Raw genomic sequence first — 18,611 nt, 5'->3', positions numbered from 1 at the left:
GTCCCAGTTGGGTTAAGAAATACAGTCATGCCAGGTTACTGACTGAAAAACTAAAAATACTTCTATGAAATAGATACAGCACAGCACACCAAACAATACTTTCTTTTACTGATGTAGATAAATTCGGTAAAAATGTTTGGATAATCTGCAAACCGACAAAAACTACTGATATTAAATTACGAGTCATTGACATCTACGCTTACGTGACTCTCCTGGACCGGTGGTATATTTTCAACCATGATCTCAGAAGCCTTCAGTTCCTGACACTGCGAGAAAAAATGTTCATGTACTCAAATGAAAATGGGTGTTTTTCAACACTGGCTTTATTTGAAACAGAAATTCCAGAGAGAGTTTGCAAAATGGGAATTATAATTGTAGATTTTGTGCAAAATCCTTTTTCAGAAACACAAAAACATTTAATTATCGTTATGCTGGTAAATGGAAAAGCTATAGTTAATAAATCCATCACCAAGCAACCAAATCATTATTAAAACAGATTGTGCCTAAACTGCCTCAGGAGGGGAAAAGTGTGTTCAAAATTTTGAACCATGTTTGGTCCACTTGTTATCGAGAGCCCTTTTAAACCACGTGATTAAATCTTTTTATTAGACTTCTTCATATTTATTTTATTTGTTAAGTTTTGTGTCAACAAAGTCAAGTATGTGCGTGTTTAAATTTTAAGAAAACAGAAAAACCTATTGCTCCATTATAACTTTTAAAGCACAGAAAACCTATTGCTCCATTATAACTTTTAAAGCAACTTGTATTGTAGACGACATGAAACAATTATTCAGTGATGGTACGTTACCGTTTACATCAAAGTTTAATGTTAAATATTTTACTACAAAAACAAATGTACAAACTTATGACAAGTATTTAAATAGAAAACTGCAAATTTGTCATTTCCTTAGCGTTGTTTTAAATACAGTGAGAAGTAGTGGGATTAAAACTGAACATAATTTTATGTGGCATGTAATTAATCATGTAGCATCATGTTTATGAAAAATAAATCGGTATTTAAAACAATTGCGTCAACTGATGCAACGCCCAATACAACGCTCATAAGGTAAACATAATCAATGCTAAGAACACACGAAAAACCCATGGTCACAAATTTCACTTTGTAAGAATAAAAAAGATGTGCCATGTTTTTTAGGTGTCTAAGAGCAGCTGACAAAGGCAGCGAGGTGCAACAGATGAACTTGTAAATAGTTTTGTACAATTTAGGTAACTTTTAAATATCGCACAGAATATTTTTACAGAAAACCAAAACAAACCTATTTCGTTTTGCCTTTGATAATTTGTGAAAGAAGGAAACTAATAACGGATGTTGTAGCCTTTTTAGATCATGAAACAGGTTGGGCAGGTCACTAAGCCTCAGCAGTGGTGTTTATTTGACTTCCAGTGATGCATGTAACCTCAGTCTGCGTAAGCCACACGCTCGCCTTAATATAGGAGCTTTGCCTAAAGCGTGACGTCACTCCTGGATTTCGTTTTTTTTCGCACAAACCAAGCAGACAAAACTTGGGATTATTTCAGGTGATTTAACAGTAGGTTTAGTGTGAGACGTTTTCGTTACAGATAAGCTGTTCGCCGCGCTGAGATAGTTTTGTTGAGCAGTAAGCTTAGATACGGAATAACCGAATATGTGCTGTTGAGTGTATAATATGCTGTATACTAAATAGAGTGCAATGCAATCGATACAACAGAACCGCAACGTCTGTTTAAGTGGTCAAATTTAGTTGTACTAAAGTGGCAGAAAGGGGGGAAGCAGTTTTAGGTGATGAGCAATGTCACAGTTCTTGTTTGCACTTGCAATCTCTGCTTCATGTAATTGTAATATGATTTAAACTATAACCAACTCATACATGAGCAATTGTGCAACAGAAAACGCATAGTTTAACTACTCTGTCTCTCAAAAATTCCTGTATGGTAACTTCCATTCTGTAGTTAAACTAGTCATGCACTAAAGTATCGAAATTGGCTTTGAACCGAAACCGAATGTTAAGAAGTTTGTAATTTGATTCGTTTGTGACGTCACTCAAGCCCGTACGCTACGCCTTTGACGTAATCACGTGAGTTTTGCTATAAACGGCTGTGCGAATGACTGATCACCTGCTTTCGGGGGAAAAAGATACATAAAGCCGTTGTATGAGTATTGCCAGATAGTAAGGAGGTAACTTTGTCTGCTAGCTTATCTGCGTGTGTACAAATTTAAAAACGTAACAAAACAAACATCAATTTAATTGCTTTTATACAACTTGGTTCAAGATGATTTTGCAACGTGTTGCACTGACGGCGACAAAAGTGGTTGTTATGATTCAATCTTTAAGCATCTCAGTCATGAGAAATTGGACAAACCACAACTACTTCGTCTCTAAAAAATAATTAGTATGTCAGCGCAGTATTAAACTAATAACGCACCAAAGCATCGAGCTCAACAATGCTATCAGGCAAAGTATATGTAAAACTTTGGTATCAGGATGTTCGGTGACCCTTGACCAAAGGTTGTTCATCACCGTTAGGGGATTCACCCGAAATTTTCCTTAGTGAAGCAATCTTTCTTTTAGCAAGTTACTTTTTTTCAAGTTGCTGGCAAAGTTGAGGTTTCTTTCGCAATGTGTTCGAAAATAACGGTATTTTTCGAGAACTTTTTTTTTCAAATAGGTTTCATATCAATAAGCATGAAATTTCAAGCAGATGTTTTAAGCTAATCATATTCACCAACTGTTGACTTCTACATTGTAAAGTGGCCAAGCCTGGATCTGTCAAGTGGATTATTTTGCATTAAATGGAGCGGAATTTTAAAGGAAGATGTATTCCAAATAATGATGTTCAAAACCAGGTTAAAACAGTTTTTATTTATTTATTTGATATTTTGGTTACATTAGCATCTATAACAACAGGGTCACCACATACGAGCTATTTTGTTCTAAAATCGACTAAAGTCTAGTTAGAACATTTTAAACTGAAAATGCTATTCAAACTTTTTTGTCTATTTTTTGGCCCTTTGCCATCCAACAGTTGCTTGCCTATTATATTTCATTTACATGCAATAACCGTATATGCAACTAAATATAAAATATGATGATTTTTTGCTATATTGTTGATATGGTACACTAATTATACATTTTGAATATTAATTTTGTTTATTTATATTGGCATTAGGACAAAAGACATGTTTACCTACAACTAAAAGTTTCTCTGCTTTTGAACAAAAATGTTTCAACTGGTATATCTCAACAAGTTAAAAAAAAATTAAAACAAGTTTTATATTTAGTTTCTGACTAATGTGATCGTAATGCATTCCATTAAATGTCACTATAAAGCTTCGTTAAGGAATAAAACTCCACACATCAAACAGTGTGACATTCAAATACAAAAGGATACATTTAACAAAATTGTATGTGCATGCATAGTTACTTCCCTTTTGTGGACAATTTGCTACCAGCATATTGAAACCTTTACCTGATTCTAGGCATGCCATATATTTTCAAATAAAATCAGCTATTTTTATGGGTCCCCTTCCCATATGGTTTTTGTCTGTATTTTTCTTTTTTCTGTCTAATCCTACTTTGTTATACGCGTTTGATCAAGAAACTTATTCACATTCACACAGATCTTGTTAAAGTATAAAAGCTATAACACGGCAATTTGGTCAGATGTTAGTTCTTGGTCCAAATTTGATCCTTCGAAGGTTGACTGCAAATGCCCTGGCAGTTCAAGCACAAGCCCCCCAACAGGGGCGTTAATAATATAGATTTACATCAATAAAATAGACTGGGAATTGGTGGGTAATTAAAATCTGCGAAATTTTCGGACACCAAGGCGGAGCTTTCAATAGCAAGCCTACCTAATTTTGACGTACGGCAAGCCTACCTAAAAACAAAACTCTAGGTAAAAATGATTTGTTATGTAGTAAGGTTTGAACTAATTGAAATCCAGACAATTTTTTTATCCAAACCAGTCTGATAACCGGAGTTTACTGTATTTCAACGACAGTGGAAAATGTTATGTCCTAATAAACAAATTGTTGTCAGTTTAGTTACATAACAAGACATTTATATTTTAGATACACTATTCACGATTTTAAAGATTCTTACAGGAAACAAACAAGCCAGTATATTTGTATAAAACATGACGTTTCGACAACAAGTTGTGTCATTCTCAAATGAATGAATTTACAAGCTTGTTTGTTTCTTGTAAGCACGTTTAATTTTTTCTTTTATATTTTAGAATCCTTCAACAAGTGGACAACATTTGCCATCTACTAGCATTACTAACCAACCATTCAATCCAAATCGACACCCAGAAATTTTATTAAACTTCCACCAAACTCGAAACCCAAACTTAAGACCATATCTCAACCAAGCTGTTCCTCCACCCCAACAAACAGGTGCAAGGAATCTGTTTAATGCTGTAGCTGTAAGAGGAAATATTTCACATTCTCAGCAATTTCGACATCAGACATCATGGAACACTCATCCCACCTACTCCTATGCAAATCAACAACACTATGCCTCAGTGAATCCAGCCCAAACTTGGACACAACTGGGTCAATCTCAAAACCATCAAAACTTTCTGGTTTATCCAAGTCACATTAGTACTCGACAAATTGCTATCCCACAAAATATTGGACATCATTATCTAAACCAGGTATTTTATCCAGTAAATCATGTTCTTTCAGAAATACATGATGATGTAGCCTGTTTTCATCGGAAAAATAACCGCCTGTTGCTAGTTTAATGACTTACCTTATTTCGGCTGTTGTTTTTTTCAGAATCCTTTAACAAGTGAACCACGATTGGCATCTACCAGCAATCCCAATCAACCATTCAATCCATGTCAACAGCCAGAAGTTTTATTGAACTTCCACCAACCTCGAAACCTATTCAACAGTCCATATCCAAACCGAGCTATTTCTTCACCACAACAAACAGGTGCAAGGAATCAATTCGATGTTGCAGCTGTAAGAGGAAGTATTTTACATTCTCAGCAATTTCAACATCAGATATCATGGAACACTTGTCCCACCCGCTTCTATGCAGACCAACAATACTATGCTGCTTTAAGTCAAGCTCAGGTTCAGACACAACCTCATGCCAATCAACAAGGGCTTTACCATCAACTTGATAATGCTCAGATTAATGTTGAGCAAAACTTTCCAATTGATTTATGTACTAGACAAACTCGGCCTGCACAACCAGCAACAACACGAAATTTGTTCGAGTATCAAAGTCAACAACAAGCTCCACAGCATTTTCAAGCAGGTAAGATTGGTAATGAAACACATGATGTTTGTGTTAATGTAACTCAACATGCTATAACACTATGTACTTGAATTTTTACTTTCCACAATCCATAGCTGTTTAGTTAGTGCACTTGCTTCCAGGAAGTTTAATAATTAAACCATAAACAAAAAACATTGAATAACCTGCCAGGGTGGTGTAAAATTATTCTAATGCCGGTTTGTTTGGTACAAATGCCCTTCGGTACAAATAAATGTACACTGAAACTTGTCTTTTTGAAGTTAGACATATCTGCGATTTTTTGTTGCCGGTTCGTGGAATTTTTTACATTTTTTCCGGTCCCGCGGAGTAGAAAGGTTGGGAACCACTGGTTTAAGGCACCTGTTCTAATCCAACGCTGCTCTGCCTGCAATAGTTTGGAAAGTATTTGTCCTCTAGTTTTTTTTAAAAAACTAAAAAAAAAACTAAACCATATTAAAACTCTTAAAACATCTGGCAAAATGTTGTTGTTAACCTCATCATGAATGTATTGTTAAGCACAAAACATAACTTGGTTGTTGAACTTATATTATGGGTCCCCTTCCCTGAAGAGGACGCATCTTGATTTCACTATGTTTTTTTTTCTTTTTTCTCCGGTGAAGTTTGTCCATCCACTTTTGGCATGAAATCTTTGATGAATTTGGATGAAACTGGATGTTTTCTTTAAAAAACTAAAAAAAAAACTAAACCATATTAAAACTCTTAAAACATCCGGCAAAATGTTGTTGTTAACCTCATCATGAATGTATTGTTAAGCACAAAACATAACTTGGTTGTTGAACTTATATTATGGGTCCCCTTCCCTGAAGAGGACGCATCTTGATTTCACTATGTTTTTTTTTCTTTTTTCTCCGGTGAAGTTTGTCCATCCACTTTTGGCATGAAATCTTTGATGAATTTGGATGAAACTGGATGTTTTCTTTAAAAAACTAAAAAAAAACTAAACCATATTAAAACTCTTAAAACATCCGGCAAAATGTTGTTGTTAACCTCATCATGAATGTATTGTTAAGCACAAAACATAACTTGGTTGTTGAACTTATATTATGGGTCCCCTTCCCTGAAGAGGACGCATCTTGATTTCACTATGTTTTTTTTTCTTTTTTCTCCGGTGAAGTTTGTCCATCCACTTTTGGCATGAAATCTTTGATGAATTTGGATGAAACTGGATGTTTTCTTTAAAAAACTAAAAAAAAAACTAAACCATATTAAAACTCTTAAAACATCCGGCAAAATGTTGTTGTTAACCTCATCATGAATGTATTGTTAAGCACAAAACATAACTTGGTTGTTGAACTTATATTATGGGTCCCCTTCCCTGAAGAGGACGCATCTTGATTTCACTATGTTTTTTTTTCTTTTTTCTCCGGTGAAGTTTGTCCATCCACTTTTGGCATGAAATCTTTGATGAATTTGGATGAAACTGGATGTTTTCTTTAAAAAACTAAAAAAAAACTAAACCATATTAAAACTCTTAAAACATCCGGCAAAATGTTGTTGTTAACCTCATCATGAATGTATTGTTAAGCACAAAACATAACTTGGTTGTTGAACTTATATTATGGGTCCCCTTCCCTGAAGAGGACGCATCTTGATTTCACTATGTTTTTTTTTTCTTTTTTCGCCGGTGAAGTTTGTCCATCCACTTTTGGCATGAAATCTTTGATGAATTTGGATGAAACTTTTACAGATAGTAGATATATTTATGCAGATGTGCCGTTTTTGTATGTTGCTGCGCACCGGTGGTACTAAATACCGCATGTGGCCGCATGCGGTCACATGCGGTATTTAGTGCCACCCGCTGCGCACCACAAACGAAAGATTTCTGTGGTAGAATGGTATAATAAAGGCAGCAGAACATATGCTACTTGTGTTTGTGCATTACTAGGTGGGCGTTTTTGCACATGCCAGTTAGAGGGGTGCTAACAGCTTTATGACGTCAGAAGCGTTGATGAATGTTGCTTATAGCACCTCTAGTGACCAGAATTTTAAACATTGGCCGATTTGGATAAAAACTTACATGACTGTTGATTGGGTCATTGTGATTTAATATTTCATGCGTTTGGGTGTTGAACCCCATCAGTTACCCTACTAACCCCCAAAATGGGTCAGTTTTTTAAACGGTGTGGGAATTAGATGAAATTTTGACAGCTTGTAGAATTTGTTATTTATAGGTGTCAATTGTTGTGTTTAACCCTGCTAGAGGGGTATCTAGCCCCCTACAATGGGTGAATTTTTTAAACATTGGATGAAATTTAGACAGCTTATAGAGTGTGCTATTTATAGTTGTTGTTTGTTATGTTCAACCCTGTCCCCCCAACATTTACCCTACTAGCCCCCCAAAAAGGTTATTTTTTAAACAATGTCAGAATTAAATGAAATTCAGATAGCTTGTAGAGTGTCCCATTTATAGGTGTAGAATGTTGTGTTTTACCCTGTAGCTCTATCATTTACTCCACTAGCCCCCTACCATCATGTGAAATTTGCCATTAATAGGAGCCGATTATTGTGTTTTAGCCTATTTTCCACTATTTAACACTTTTTTCTCAGATAGACCATAAAATAGAAGAACCTTCAAAAATGTATTAATGGAATGAGTTTAAATAGTTTGTACTCCTTACAATATATTTATTTATGTAAAGTACCGATCACTGTGTTTGACCTAGCAATACCAAACTTTCTCATTGTTATCTCTTGAAATGCATTATTTACGACTTTGCATGTGTGGGGGACCCATGAGTTTTTGCTTGCAGAAACATCCAAGGTTATAAAAGACAGTGGTTGATATGGAATCCATATATAAATAAAAGTAGAAAATGTTTAAAGTAGGTTATAGTGTATATGCAAGGGAAATATGTGCTAAGCCACCCTTCTAGTTTCATTTAAACTGCATAAAATGTAATTTATTTGTTTATTGCCCATTTGGGCACTATATGCAAGATATCACTGTAGTTCAACTTAAATGTATTGCAAAAAACAGTTAAGAGTGATTTGTTGCATCTGTGCCAATTTGTCAGTGCGTCTGATGCTATCAGAATGTCTAGCTAAATTAGCTACTGTTTTTTTCTGAAGGGTGTAGGACACAAAGAGGGCAACTAAAGCAATATCATTTTAGGCAAAGTTGATGGCAAGACAAGATATATATTATAATATAGAATTCAAATTGTTTGTACTGTCTGTCTGTGTGAGGAATTTAGTTGAATACATCAAATCTTTTTACAAACCTGTCCTTAATGCAAACATGAACACACATCTTCAGTACCATTACTAACTTAAATATACACAGGTGTGAAAACCTATTGGTTTCCGTTTGCACAAATAATGAAGATAATACCTTACTTAATTTCGGGCCCTTTTTGTATTAAGCATTTTTTAAATACTTGCAAGTTTAGCAAATAATATATGTGGATAGCCATGGAATAAGATTTAGTATGTGCATATATATCAGCAGTCAGCACATGTGGGAAAGTCACCTATCTGGTGTTTAGTGATACAGTGATTGTAGATTTCCAGTTGTCGGGCATTAGTAATCATATGCATTTATAATTCCAGTACTTTAACAATGTTTCTAATTGTTAAAATTTTACAGAGCATTCAGTTCATTCACAGTTGACTGGGAATGTTTTCCGCAACTGTAACTTCAACACAGCTGGACGTGACATAAGTAAGTTGTTTTTGAGGATCCCATTCCCTGTAGGAGACACATCCTTTTTTTATATCTATTTTTTGTGTCTATCTCTGGTTCCTGTGTGGTTAAAAATGATTGCTTCAAACTTGTTTAAATGTACGTACACAAATGTTAGTTAGTTGTGCAGTTGATCTTCCTAAAGTTGGGATAACCCAGCGGTTCAAACACAGACCTTTAAAGCGTAACACATTTTGGTATATGTCATGAAAAATACAAAAGCCACAATAAATAGTCATTGTCAGTTTACCGTATGATGAAAGGTCACTGAAGGTCAACTTATATGTATTGTGGAACATGGTTAAGAATGTGAGAGGCTGTTACAGATCAATGTTATGTATGTTTTCTGAAACAAAGGTAGTTAAAAGCAATTATTATATTATGTAATAATGGATCTTCTGGGAAAAGTTTAAACTGTTTAAAACTGACTTTGGACAGCTATCTTGAGGTTAAACTAGAGATTAAATTCTCAGGGGATTGGGGGTATTTTCCAGTTCTGTTTTGCTACTTTTGTAAATATACGAAAATGTAATGTAAAAAAAAAACTGTTTAAGTTTGGGTTAATATTTTCTACTAATTTATTCTTTAGAATCTAACAATAATTACATTATGTTACCATTACCTTTTCACATTAACACAGGTGTGGGGACCCATTCATTTTTGCTTACAAAAACTTTCATATTTGTAGGTAGGTTAATTTGTGTGTTTGGTGAGTTGTGTGTAATTTTGAAAAGCCACCTTGCTAGTTCTAGATGTGTTTTTTTCTAGACACAAACTAGTTAAGTGTGATACAATATTTAATAAAATGCCATACTTTTCCCATGAAAACAGTGTCACATAAAACTAAGCTTTGATTTTGTGATGAACAAAATTCATTTCAAAAATTAAGAATTGTAGAAATGAAAATGCATGACTTATGTTATTTGTAAATTACAAACACAATTCACATGTTGTTATTACAAAAAAGAAATTGAAGTTAACTACATGTTAACTTAAATTGATGTTAGTTTGGAAAATGGGTATGGATCAATAAAGAAAATGCTTTAAGTCGACTCTAACAAAATGAAATGGACAAACAAAATGTTAAAATTTCAAAAACAAAGCCAGCAAATTTTGAAATTTGCCAGCTGTTCTCATTATGAGTAAACACCCTGAACAGATATATTACTTATTACCCTTTATTTTCTGCAACTCCCCCAAGCCATTTTGTTTGAAAAGTTTCATGTTTGGATAAAACTTCCACAAATGATAGATATAGTAAAAAATGTGTTTTTGTTTGACTTTACAACCTGGCAGTTACTCTTTTAGCCACTAAAGCGTTAAATGTTTTTTTGAGCTTATTGCGAAATGCACACTACAAATAGTTTAGTTTTGCTTGAGTCGAATGATTGGGGGTCTGGGCCAAATTAAAATAAATTTAAAATTGTGGTAATGTGGAATTAACTCCTTTAATTAGGTCATTGAAGCTTTAGTTTTGTGAGTTAGTTCAAGTTCTTAGCAAAGGCTGAACATGCAAGATTTGTAACTTTTGTCCACTGGTTCATATGCCCACACATAAATTCTGTACAGTGTTTGTTTTAGCTAACACATCTTTTGTAATTAACAGACAATTTTCCTTTTGCAGATTACACCAACACCTCAGAAAAGCACTTTGCTACTAAGGAAGCAAAAGGTAAACTATATTTCTGTGCAATTTTGGCTAACCTTTTTGAGATTAAAGAATAAAATATATTTCAGAACTAGCTGATTGGTATAGTATTGAACTTCTATTTAGATTAACTTTTTTCTTAAGCGATTGTACAACTAGGGCGTTTTGCTGGTTGTTTTTCAGCCATATCAGCGCAGTGATTACCCTTGATATGGGCCCCCTTCCTCCAACAAGGCTTATTAAATGTTCTGTGTTAAGTTTATTTAATAAAACAGAATGACCCTGCAGGCCAAAATGACAGAAAATGCAATGTGGTTTAAAACAAATGCAGTGGTTAAAAACACTGATGGTTACAGTAAACCATAGAGTGTGTGAACTTTTACTTCTACATTGCACATCTATCATTTGTCCCATGACATCTCAGTATTATCATTCTCAACCTGTTTTATTAACATAATACATACTTTTTACCAAAAATGTCATACAGAATACTTACAGCAGTCTCAGAAAACTTATTTCTTTTTTTTTTACTTTTTTTAGTACTGTATTCCTCCCTTTTCATCTTGTTCACTTTTAGTTTATTATGGCTTCCCTTCCCTGAATGGACACATACCATTTGTGTCATATTTTTTTTCAGTTTGTTATGCGCAATTGATTGAAAAAGACTGCTTCAAATTTACGTTAGTTATTTATCCAAAGTTGATCCTCCCAAAGTTTGACCTTGAATGACCCTCAAATGTAATTGTAAACTGTGTCAAAAGGTCATTGAATGGTCATTCTGTACCATTAAAGATTCCTACAGGTGAATGGTATTCGTTTTGTAAAACAAAGTTAATTGAAAAATAATTTGTTATGTAGCCTATACCTTTGGAGCAAATGTCTTCATAATTTGTAGTGTCACAAACACAACTGTTAAGGATTTTAGGAAAGTTTGTGTATAAAAACTGACCTTTGACAGCAATATTGGAAGAATTTTTTCTGTTTGTTTGTACTACTTTTGTAATTAAATGACCATAATGATGCAAAACAATAATTTAGACAAAACTTTTTAGGTTTGGTTAATGGTTTCTAATAATTTTTCATAAAGAATCTAAAAACAATAGCACCTTTTTTATGCCAGAGTAACTAATTTGCATTAACTAGTTTTTAGGGAACCCATTTGTTGTTACTTGCAAAAACAATTATATGTGATGTTAAGTGATGGGTGTAGTAAATCATCAAATTTGATATAGAGCATCTAAAATAAAAGTGTATGGAAACACCACCTTTCTAGTGTATTATTTGCAATCCCACCCATATCTATTCTTCAGGCAACTATTACAATTGTAAAAACAGCCAAAGATTTTAGTCCATCTTTTGGTGTATTGTGCTATTGCTACAGTAGTTCTATGTTTCCATGTCGCGTTTGGACTTTTTGTCCATGTTTTGAATTTAAGTTGTAGCACTATTTATGTTATGTTACATTATAACATTTATTAAAGCATGGGCACAATTTTTTGCTGTTTTGTACATGTAACAAGGCTACAAGCTGGTAGTTTCATTTTATATATTCTATATCCTATCTACCGATTTACTATGCACATTTTTTGATCAACTCGCATGTTTTTTTGCAAGCATAAACAAATGGGTCCCCACAAACGTGTTTATTTAAATTAGTTACTTATGGTATAAAATGATAAAAAAACTTGTGCGCACATTGTGTGAAAAACAACTCCTCTCTCTACCCAAAAGGCTTCTTTTTCCAGTAAATGCCGATGCTGATATTTGCCCACACTTTAAAAAAATAATTTCCAGAAAAAATAATTGAATATTTTTTCTCTGTTTTTGCATGCAATGATCAAACAAAATTATCTGTGTTTAGTTTTCATAAATCTTCACAAATTAAAGTGCCATTTAATTGCTTAGTAATCATCTTTTTGAAAAGTTTATGCAAAAATGTGTGTAGTTTTTACGAATGTGCAGGTTCCAAAATGTGCTAGGAAAATGTAGTTTTACTGATTTTTAACAAAAATACACTACCCCAACCCTAACAGCCCAAACCACCAGCAATTTTGGAGATATGCCTTTTTAAATGGGTATTTGTGCCCACATTTTTAAAATTTTCCTCTGCACATTTTAGCAGTTGCACATTGTTAAAAACATTGTCAAAAACATTGTGCAAATATTTACTACAGCCCTTTTGGCTTTTAACTTATAGCCTAATTTCCATGAATTTTGATTGCAGATGCTGCTATTAAACAGCACCAAGAGGAGCACATGAAGAACTTACCAAAAAGTGTGGTGCTTTATGATGAAAAACTGAAACCAAACCAACTACCTGATGTACATCCAGGAATGCATGAGTATGAGGCGTATCAGGGACTATGGTGTCCTGTGGGAACAGAGGAATTCATACCATCCACCAGAGAGAAACTTTCCTCCCCTGCAAACCAACAGGCTGTTTCCTTCAACACAATTTTAAACCTAACTTACCAAAACAGGTTTGTTGCATTAGTTGGACCACCAGGTTCAGGAAAAACTACTCTTTCCAAACAATTAGCAAAGTTAAGTCAACCAAATCTATCTGCCAAGTTTCTACTTAAGTTCATGGATTTAAGTTATGATAAACCTCTAACATGCAAACAACTTTTTGTGGACTGTCTTTGTCCTGGGTTGGATGACAAAACAAAAGAATGTGCATTTCAATGGATGATAGAACACCAAGATAGCTGTGTATTTGTTCTCGACGGGTATGACCAGGCTTTGTGGACACTTCAAAACATGGCACCAGTAAATGCCTCTTATGATACACCTTTATATATTGATCAGTTAGTAGCAAATCTTTGTGGCAAGAAATTTTTCCAAGAATCTTTGCTCATTTTTACATCGCGCCCCCACAGTATTCTTAAAATCCCATCACAGCTTCGTCCCAATGTCACCATTCATGTTGATGACCTCTCAACTGAAGACATGGAAAAGCTGTTCTGTGCTTTGGCGGGTGACAGAAATGATGAATTGTGGAAGATGGTATCCACAAAAACACCACAACTATTTAGCCTTTGCCACAATCCTTTATTACTGCAGTTAATTGTTTTTGCTCTTTCACATCAAAGTTTAAACAAAGCAAAAGCATTACATACAATCACAGAGGTGTTCGAAGTTGTATTAGAGCATCTAAGACGCTCTAAACATGCACGAGGCAACTTAGACATCACCGAGTTATGGGAGCCACTTGGTAAAATGGCCTATGAAGGCATGCAGGAGAAAACAGTTATTTTCACCAGGAAAAATCTTGGGAATCTTGATGCTTCTATTGTCCAAGATGTCATCATCGCCTTTGCAAAATTTGAACATTATTTTTCGAATCCACGACTATTTGATGGTGACCAGCGATTTTACTTCTCACATCAGATGTTACAGGAGGTGTTTGCAGCCAAATACATCTCTGAGTTCATGTCAGATGAAGAATTTTGCAGAATCATTCCTATAGTGGCCAAGGGAGGCCATTGGTCGATGGTTCGGCGATTTTTATGTGGTCTCATGCTTGGAGTCAAAGACGAAAAAGGTGCGTTGACCAACTTGAAAATGGAATAACTTATTAATCAATATACTGTGATTGGCACTTCTTAGTTTATCGTTCATCACTCATTTTAAAGTCAAACTTTAGTAGCTATTTTTTCAATGACATGTATTAATGTGTTTATATAACAGATGTGCAATCGCCATCATGCAAACCTGCTTCACCCTCAGTTCAGCACACAGAAAAACCTGCAAACAGGCAAGGTGTGAACAACTGTATGCAGGCCTTGGCAGTTCATTTTTGAAATTTTTATATTTAGATTTAATTCTGTTTGTTTATGTTTTCACGTTTTTTTGGCTTGAATTGTTGTATAACAAAACATGCATGGGAATTTGCATCAGTATGAATGTTTAAAACCTAAATATAATGCTTACTATTTTGGAAATCTTTCAACAATATTTAAATTTATTTCCTAACTCTTTTTAAAAATTGACCTACTTTTATTATATATTGACAGGTAAAGCTTTACAATTTGCTGGTCCCAGTAGATCGATGGAAAGATTCCCTCCAGTGCTGCAACAACCAGCAGGTAATCCTTTGTAGATTGTTTTATTTCTTTGTGTTCAAATATATTTTCTCTATTTGGGGGCAGAACTGCACTGTTTTTAACAAAAGAGTTGTCAGAGCTTTTATTATGGGTTCCCTTCCCTAAAATCTGTAGATCAAAATGTATGGTGAACTACTACAAAACATTTTTATGTGGAAATAAATGTCTTTATGTGTGTCATGGTTTTCATTGATTGCTGTGTTTAACCCTATGCCATGATTACTTACACCCAGGGTATCTAAAGTTTTCAACTGAGGGGCACATTAGAGGCTTTTAAAAGCTTTGCAAACTAGGTTTGGGGAAATTACCTGGATAGGCTACAAAGGTTGAGATCAGTGTTTTAAGTTGCAAAACATCGCTTAGTTATTAGTCCCCTTTTCTGAAGGGTGCAATTATTGATTTAACTCTATTTTTTTTCTTTTGTTACTCAAGTTTGTCCACCTTGTTTTGCCATGAAATGTTTAAACTTACACAGAGGGTAGATATAGTTCTGCAGATGTTTTACCTGCTTCATTGGTCTTGATAACTCCAGTATTTACCTCGCTTGTATAATTTGGACATCAAATAGCATCATTATTTCTGCAGACTTTTTGCCCTGTTTAAACTTATAGCACCAAAACGAATCATACTTATTTCGTCAAATGCATTATTAACAACTTTGCATGTGTGTCGGGACCTATGAGTTTCTGCTAAGGTTAAAAAAGTGGTTAATATGGAATCGATTATAAAATAAGTGTAGGATATAAATTAAAAAAATAAGTCACAGTGTATGTGCAATGGCAAAATGAGCTAAGCCACCCTTAGTTTACTACTGAACCATGCAATGAATTAGGCTTCTTTATGTATAACTTTGGAAAAGCATGGTTTGGAACACTTGTATCCTAATCTTTTATCCGATCATGACAAGCTGTACTTTAAAGACTCCTGATTTACCCTATTACTTCCATGAAGTGAAATTTTGACAGTTGTACAGTATGTTGCAGTATGGCCCACACTTCTTTCCGCTATAAAATTGATTACACATTAAAAAACTGTAGTAATTATAGTCAGATTGTGCAACATACCAATGTGGTGTGTTAATTGTTTTTTTTTATGCTGCCCTAACAGAATCTCCACTAGTCCCCCCAGACAAACTCAAATCTCTATTCTACAGTATGTTTTGCTTACCAGTGATCTGATTGCTTTGTTTAAATGGCACTTGGGAATACAGATTTTTGATAAATTATTATCATGTTACATAACCCATAGAATATTATAACAGGTATGACTCCACAATTGATTGATGCCAACAGTTTAATGTACAGATTTATTCCAAGACAAGAAATACATCAACCAGTAGCAGGTAGAATGGTTGCTTTTATAAACAATTTATTTTCTTTTATGATTTTCTCGTTATGGGTAAACTGCTCTTTAAGAGCATTAACAACTATTGCTATATTTTTATGTGAAGATGAGTTAGGAACACTATATACGGATCTGTTCATAAGTTTAATGGTGAAAGTAACGGCCCAAATAGACGTTAAAAGCGACCTGCTTTATTGTTCAAACGTTTCGGCAAATGCTCATGCCATCATCAGTGATATGAAGGCCACATCAATTGCACCCATTTATATACACTTGCCGAAACGTTTGAACAATAAAGCATGTCGCTTTTAACGTCTATTTGGGCCGTTATTTTCACCATTAAAGATGAGTTTGGTCTTGTGGTTTTGGTCATTGTGATGTATTGATTTGTTTGAGCTTTTACCTTAATTACTTATTGTACTTTTTTAACAACAAAATTAGGTCAGTCTTAAAGATATTTGTTTCTTATGCTTAACCAGGTTTTCAATTTTTGCTGCATATTGACAGGTATGACTTCACAACATGCTGGTCCAAGTAGTTCGATGTACAGATTTCCTCAAGCAGTGCAGCAACTAGCAGGTATTTGAAATCTTTCATGGACAGAATTGAGTTGTCAGAGCTTTTGGTTTCAATGTATCAAATTCAATCCTACTACACAACACAATTTAAAACTTCTGATGTAGATATAAATGTATTTTAGGTTTGCCGTTTTTGTGCTGTGAAAGCTGTGTTTACCTTGCAACTCTATCAATTACACTACTAACTCACTGAAATGAAATTTGGACAGTTTAAGCAGCATGTTATTTAGTGTTTTGACTACTGTTTTGTTGCTATGGATTCAGTTATCCTTCCATTCCTGTAAAATAGATAAATTGTGAACATTGTGAAAAGAGCCTTTAATGTTAGATAGTTTGTAAAACATGCTAGACTAGTTCCTTTGTTCCTCTGCTCCAAAATAATCATCACTGGTCCAGTATGTCAGATTGAATTATCAGTATATTTCACCTAGTGTATTAAATCCTTTCGTCGCAGGGGTCACAGATTTGAGATCAAGCGACTATTTTGTCATGTAACATTACCTATTGGATATATTGACAGGTATAACTCCTCAGTTTGTCTGTTCCAACTATTCAATGTATGGATTTAGTCCAACACAAACAATACATCAACACTTAGCAGGTATTGTGACTGCTTTGTTACCCACTTCATTTTTAATAAATTGCTCTATGGTTTTTTCCTTTCTTTCCAGGGAAGATTTGCTCCCTGTGACCATTTAAAACTATTGCTAAAAATTTTGTTTTCCACAAACAGTAAAATAAACATTTCCAATAGTATTTTAATGTAATTATGAGCAAAGTTTGGATTGTCACAGTTACAGAAGAATTAAGATCGATTTGTTGTATCTGTCTCACAACATGGCTTCCTAATGTTAAAACGCAATAAACCCTGGAAACAATGCATAGGTAATATTATAAAATTTCCCGTTTGGGTATTTTTTTGCAGATAATTCATTTGAAAGTTTGTATGGAGGAGCTAGTGCACAAAAATTAGGTATGTTTATGATGTTGTAGACACTTCTTAATTTGTTGGATTGTAATGGTTTGTCATCGCACAATACTTTACAAACGGTTAACCACTGAAGATTTAGTACAACCGTCTGCGAGACTCTACCTCACAAAGGGTTTTGTAATGTTAAACACGCCCCACTCTTTCCCTAACTATGACTATGCTGCTATGAACGTGATGCAATATTGTCACGACAGCCATAAAGTTGTTTCACAATTAATAATTACCAGGAATGAAACCTGCTTTATAATAACATTCCAAAACTTTGCTGACATACACAGGAAGTAAATTTAAGTTACAAGCTAAAAGTATCAGTTTACGCAATTGAAACTGACTAAACAAACTAAAACAACTATCAAGCAGGAATAACCGCGAATATTTATAGAACGCTAAAAGTTGAAGGCACTATTGGTAGATGACAACCAAACGCCTAAGTGCTGCTACACCGGATTATAAAGCGTTATGTAAGGGTGGTATAACACTTAACGACGATCATAGAAAACACTTGGCTTGTGGCCTAACATGCAAGAGGAACAAATTACCGAAATCGACAATAAAATCACTTTATTCAACCTTTTGTGTAGCAAATGAAGTAAACAACCGTTGCGCATAGCACGTGAAGTTATAACAGCCAGTAAATCGTATGTGCGACCTGCCGCACTGTCACGGTACTTTCACACAGTTTTTCATCATACCCACACCACACATAACGCTCCACCGTTTCTCCGTCTTCCGTTTTGTTTGTATTTGCATCCCAGTTTTTTGCAGGAAAAAGTTTTAAGGTTTTTTTTCATTTCTGCGGGCAAGGTGGACATGTTTCGCAAAAAACTTATCATATATATGCAAGCCGGCATGGATCGACATGAATTATTATGTTAGAATGTGTTTGGTTTATTTTTAAACACACCCATTCACAAATACACGTTTTCATATAAAACAGAATATTATTACTATTATTTTCAAAAAAGGCAGTT

The 18,611-nt window shown here is 34.4% G+C and overlaps 1 protein-coding gene across 1 annotated transcript in view; it reads left to right on the top strand.

The window, feature by feature from the left end:
- Positions 1-2,678: 2,678 nt before the first annotated feature.
- LOC145234046 (uncharacterized) overlaps positions 2,679-18,611 on the top strand; it is a 78,076-nt gene continuing 62,143 nt past the window's right edge. The window contains exons 1-12 of the mRNA XM_080098819.1: positions 2,679-2,845; positions 4,237-4,656; positions 4,781-5,270; positions 8,878-8,952; positions 10,598-10,645; positions 12,846-14,165; positions 14,312-14,383; positions 14,638-14,709; positions 15,989-16,069; positions 16,579-16,650; positions 17,170-17,250; positions 17,575-17,622. Of these exons, the coding sequence (XP_079954945.1) occupies positions 2,792-2,845; positions 4,237-4,656; positions 4,781-5,270; positions 8,878-8,952; positions 10,598-10,645; positions 12,846-14,165; positions 14,312-14,383; positions 14,638-14,709; positions 15,989-16,069; positions 16,579-16,650; positions 17,170-17,250; positions 17,575-17,622 (2,833 nt within the window). The 5' untranslated portion in view covers positions 2,679-2,791. The remainder of the gene's footprint in view (positions 2,846-4,236; positions 4,657-4,780; positions 5,271-8,877; positions 8,953-10,597; positions 10,646-12,845; positions 14,166-14,311; positions 14,384-14,637; positions 14,710-15,988; positions 16,070-16,578; positions 16,651-17,169; positions 17,251-17,574; positions 17,623-18,611) is intronic.

The sequence above is a fragment of the Phallusia mammillata genome, chromosome 1 (assembly GCF_965637545.1).
Source record: "Phallusia mammillata chromosome 1, kaPhaMamm4.hap1.1, whole genome shotgun sequence".
NCBI lineage: Eukaryota > Metazoa > Chordata > Ascidiacea > Phlebobranchia > Ascidiidae > Phallusia > Phallusia mammillata.
Note: the sequence above shows the minus strand (reverse complement) of the source record. Positions and strands in the feature narration are given on the sequence as shown.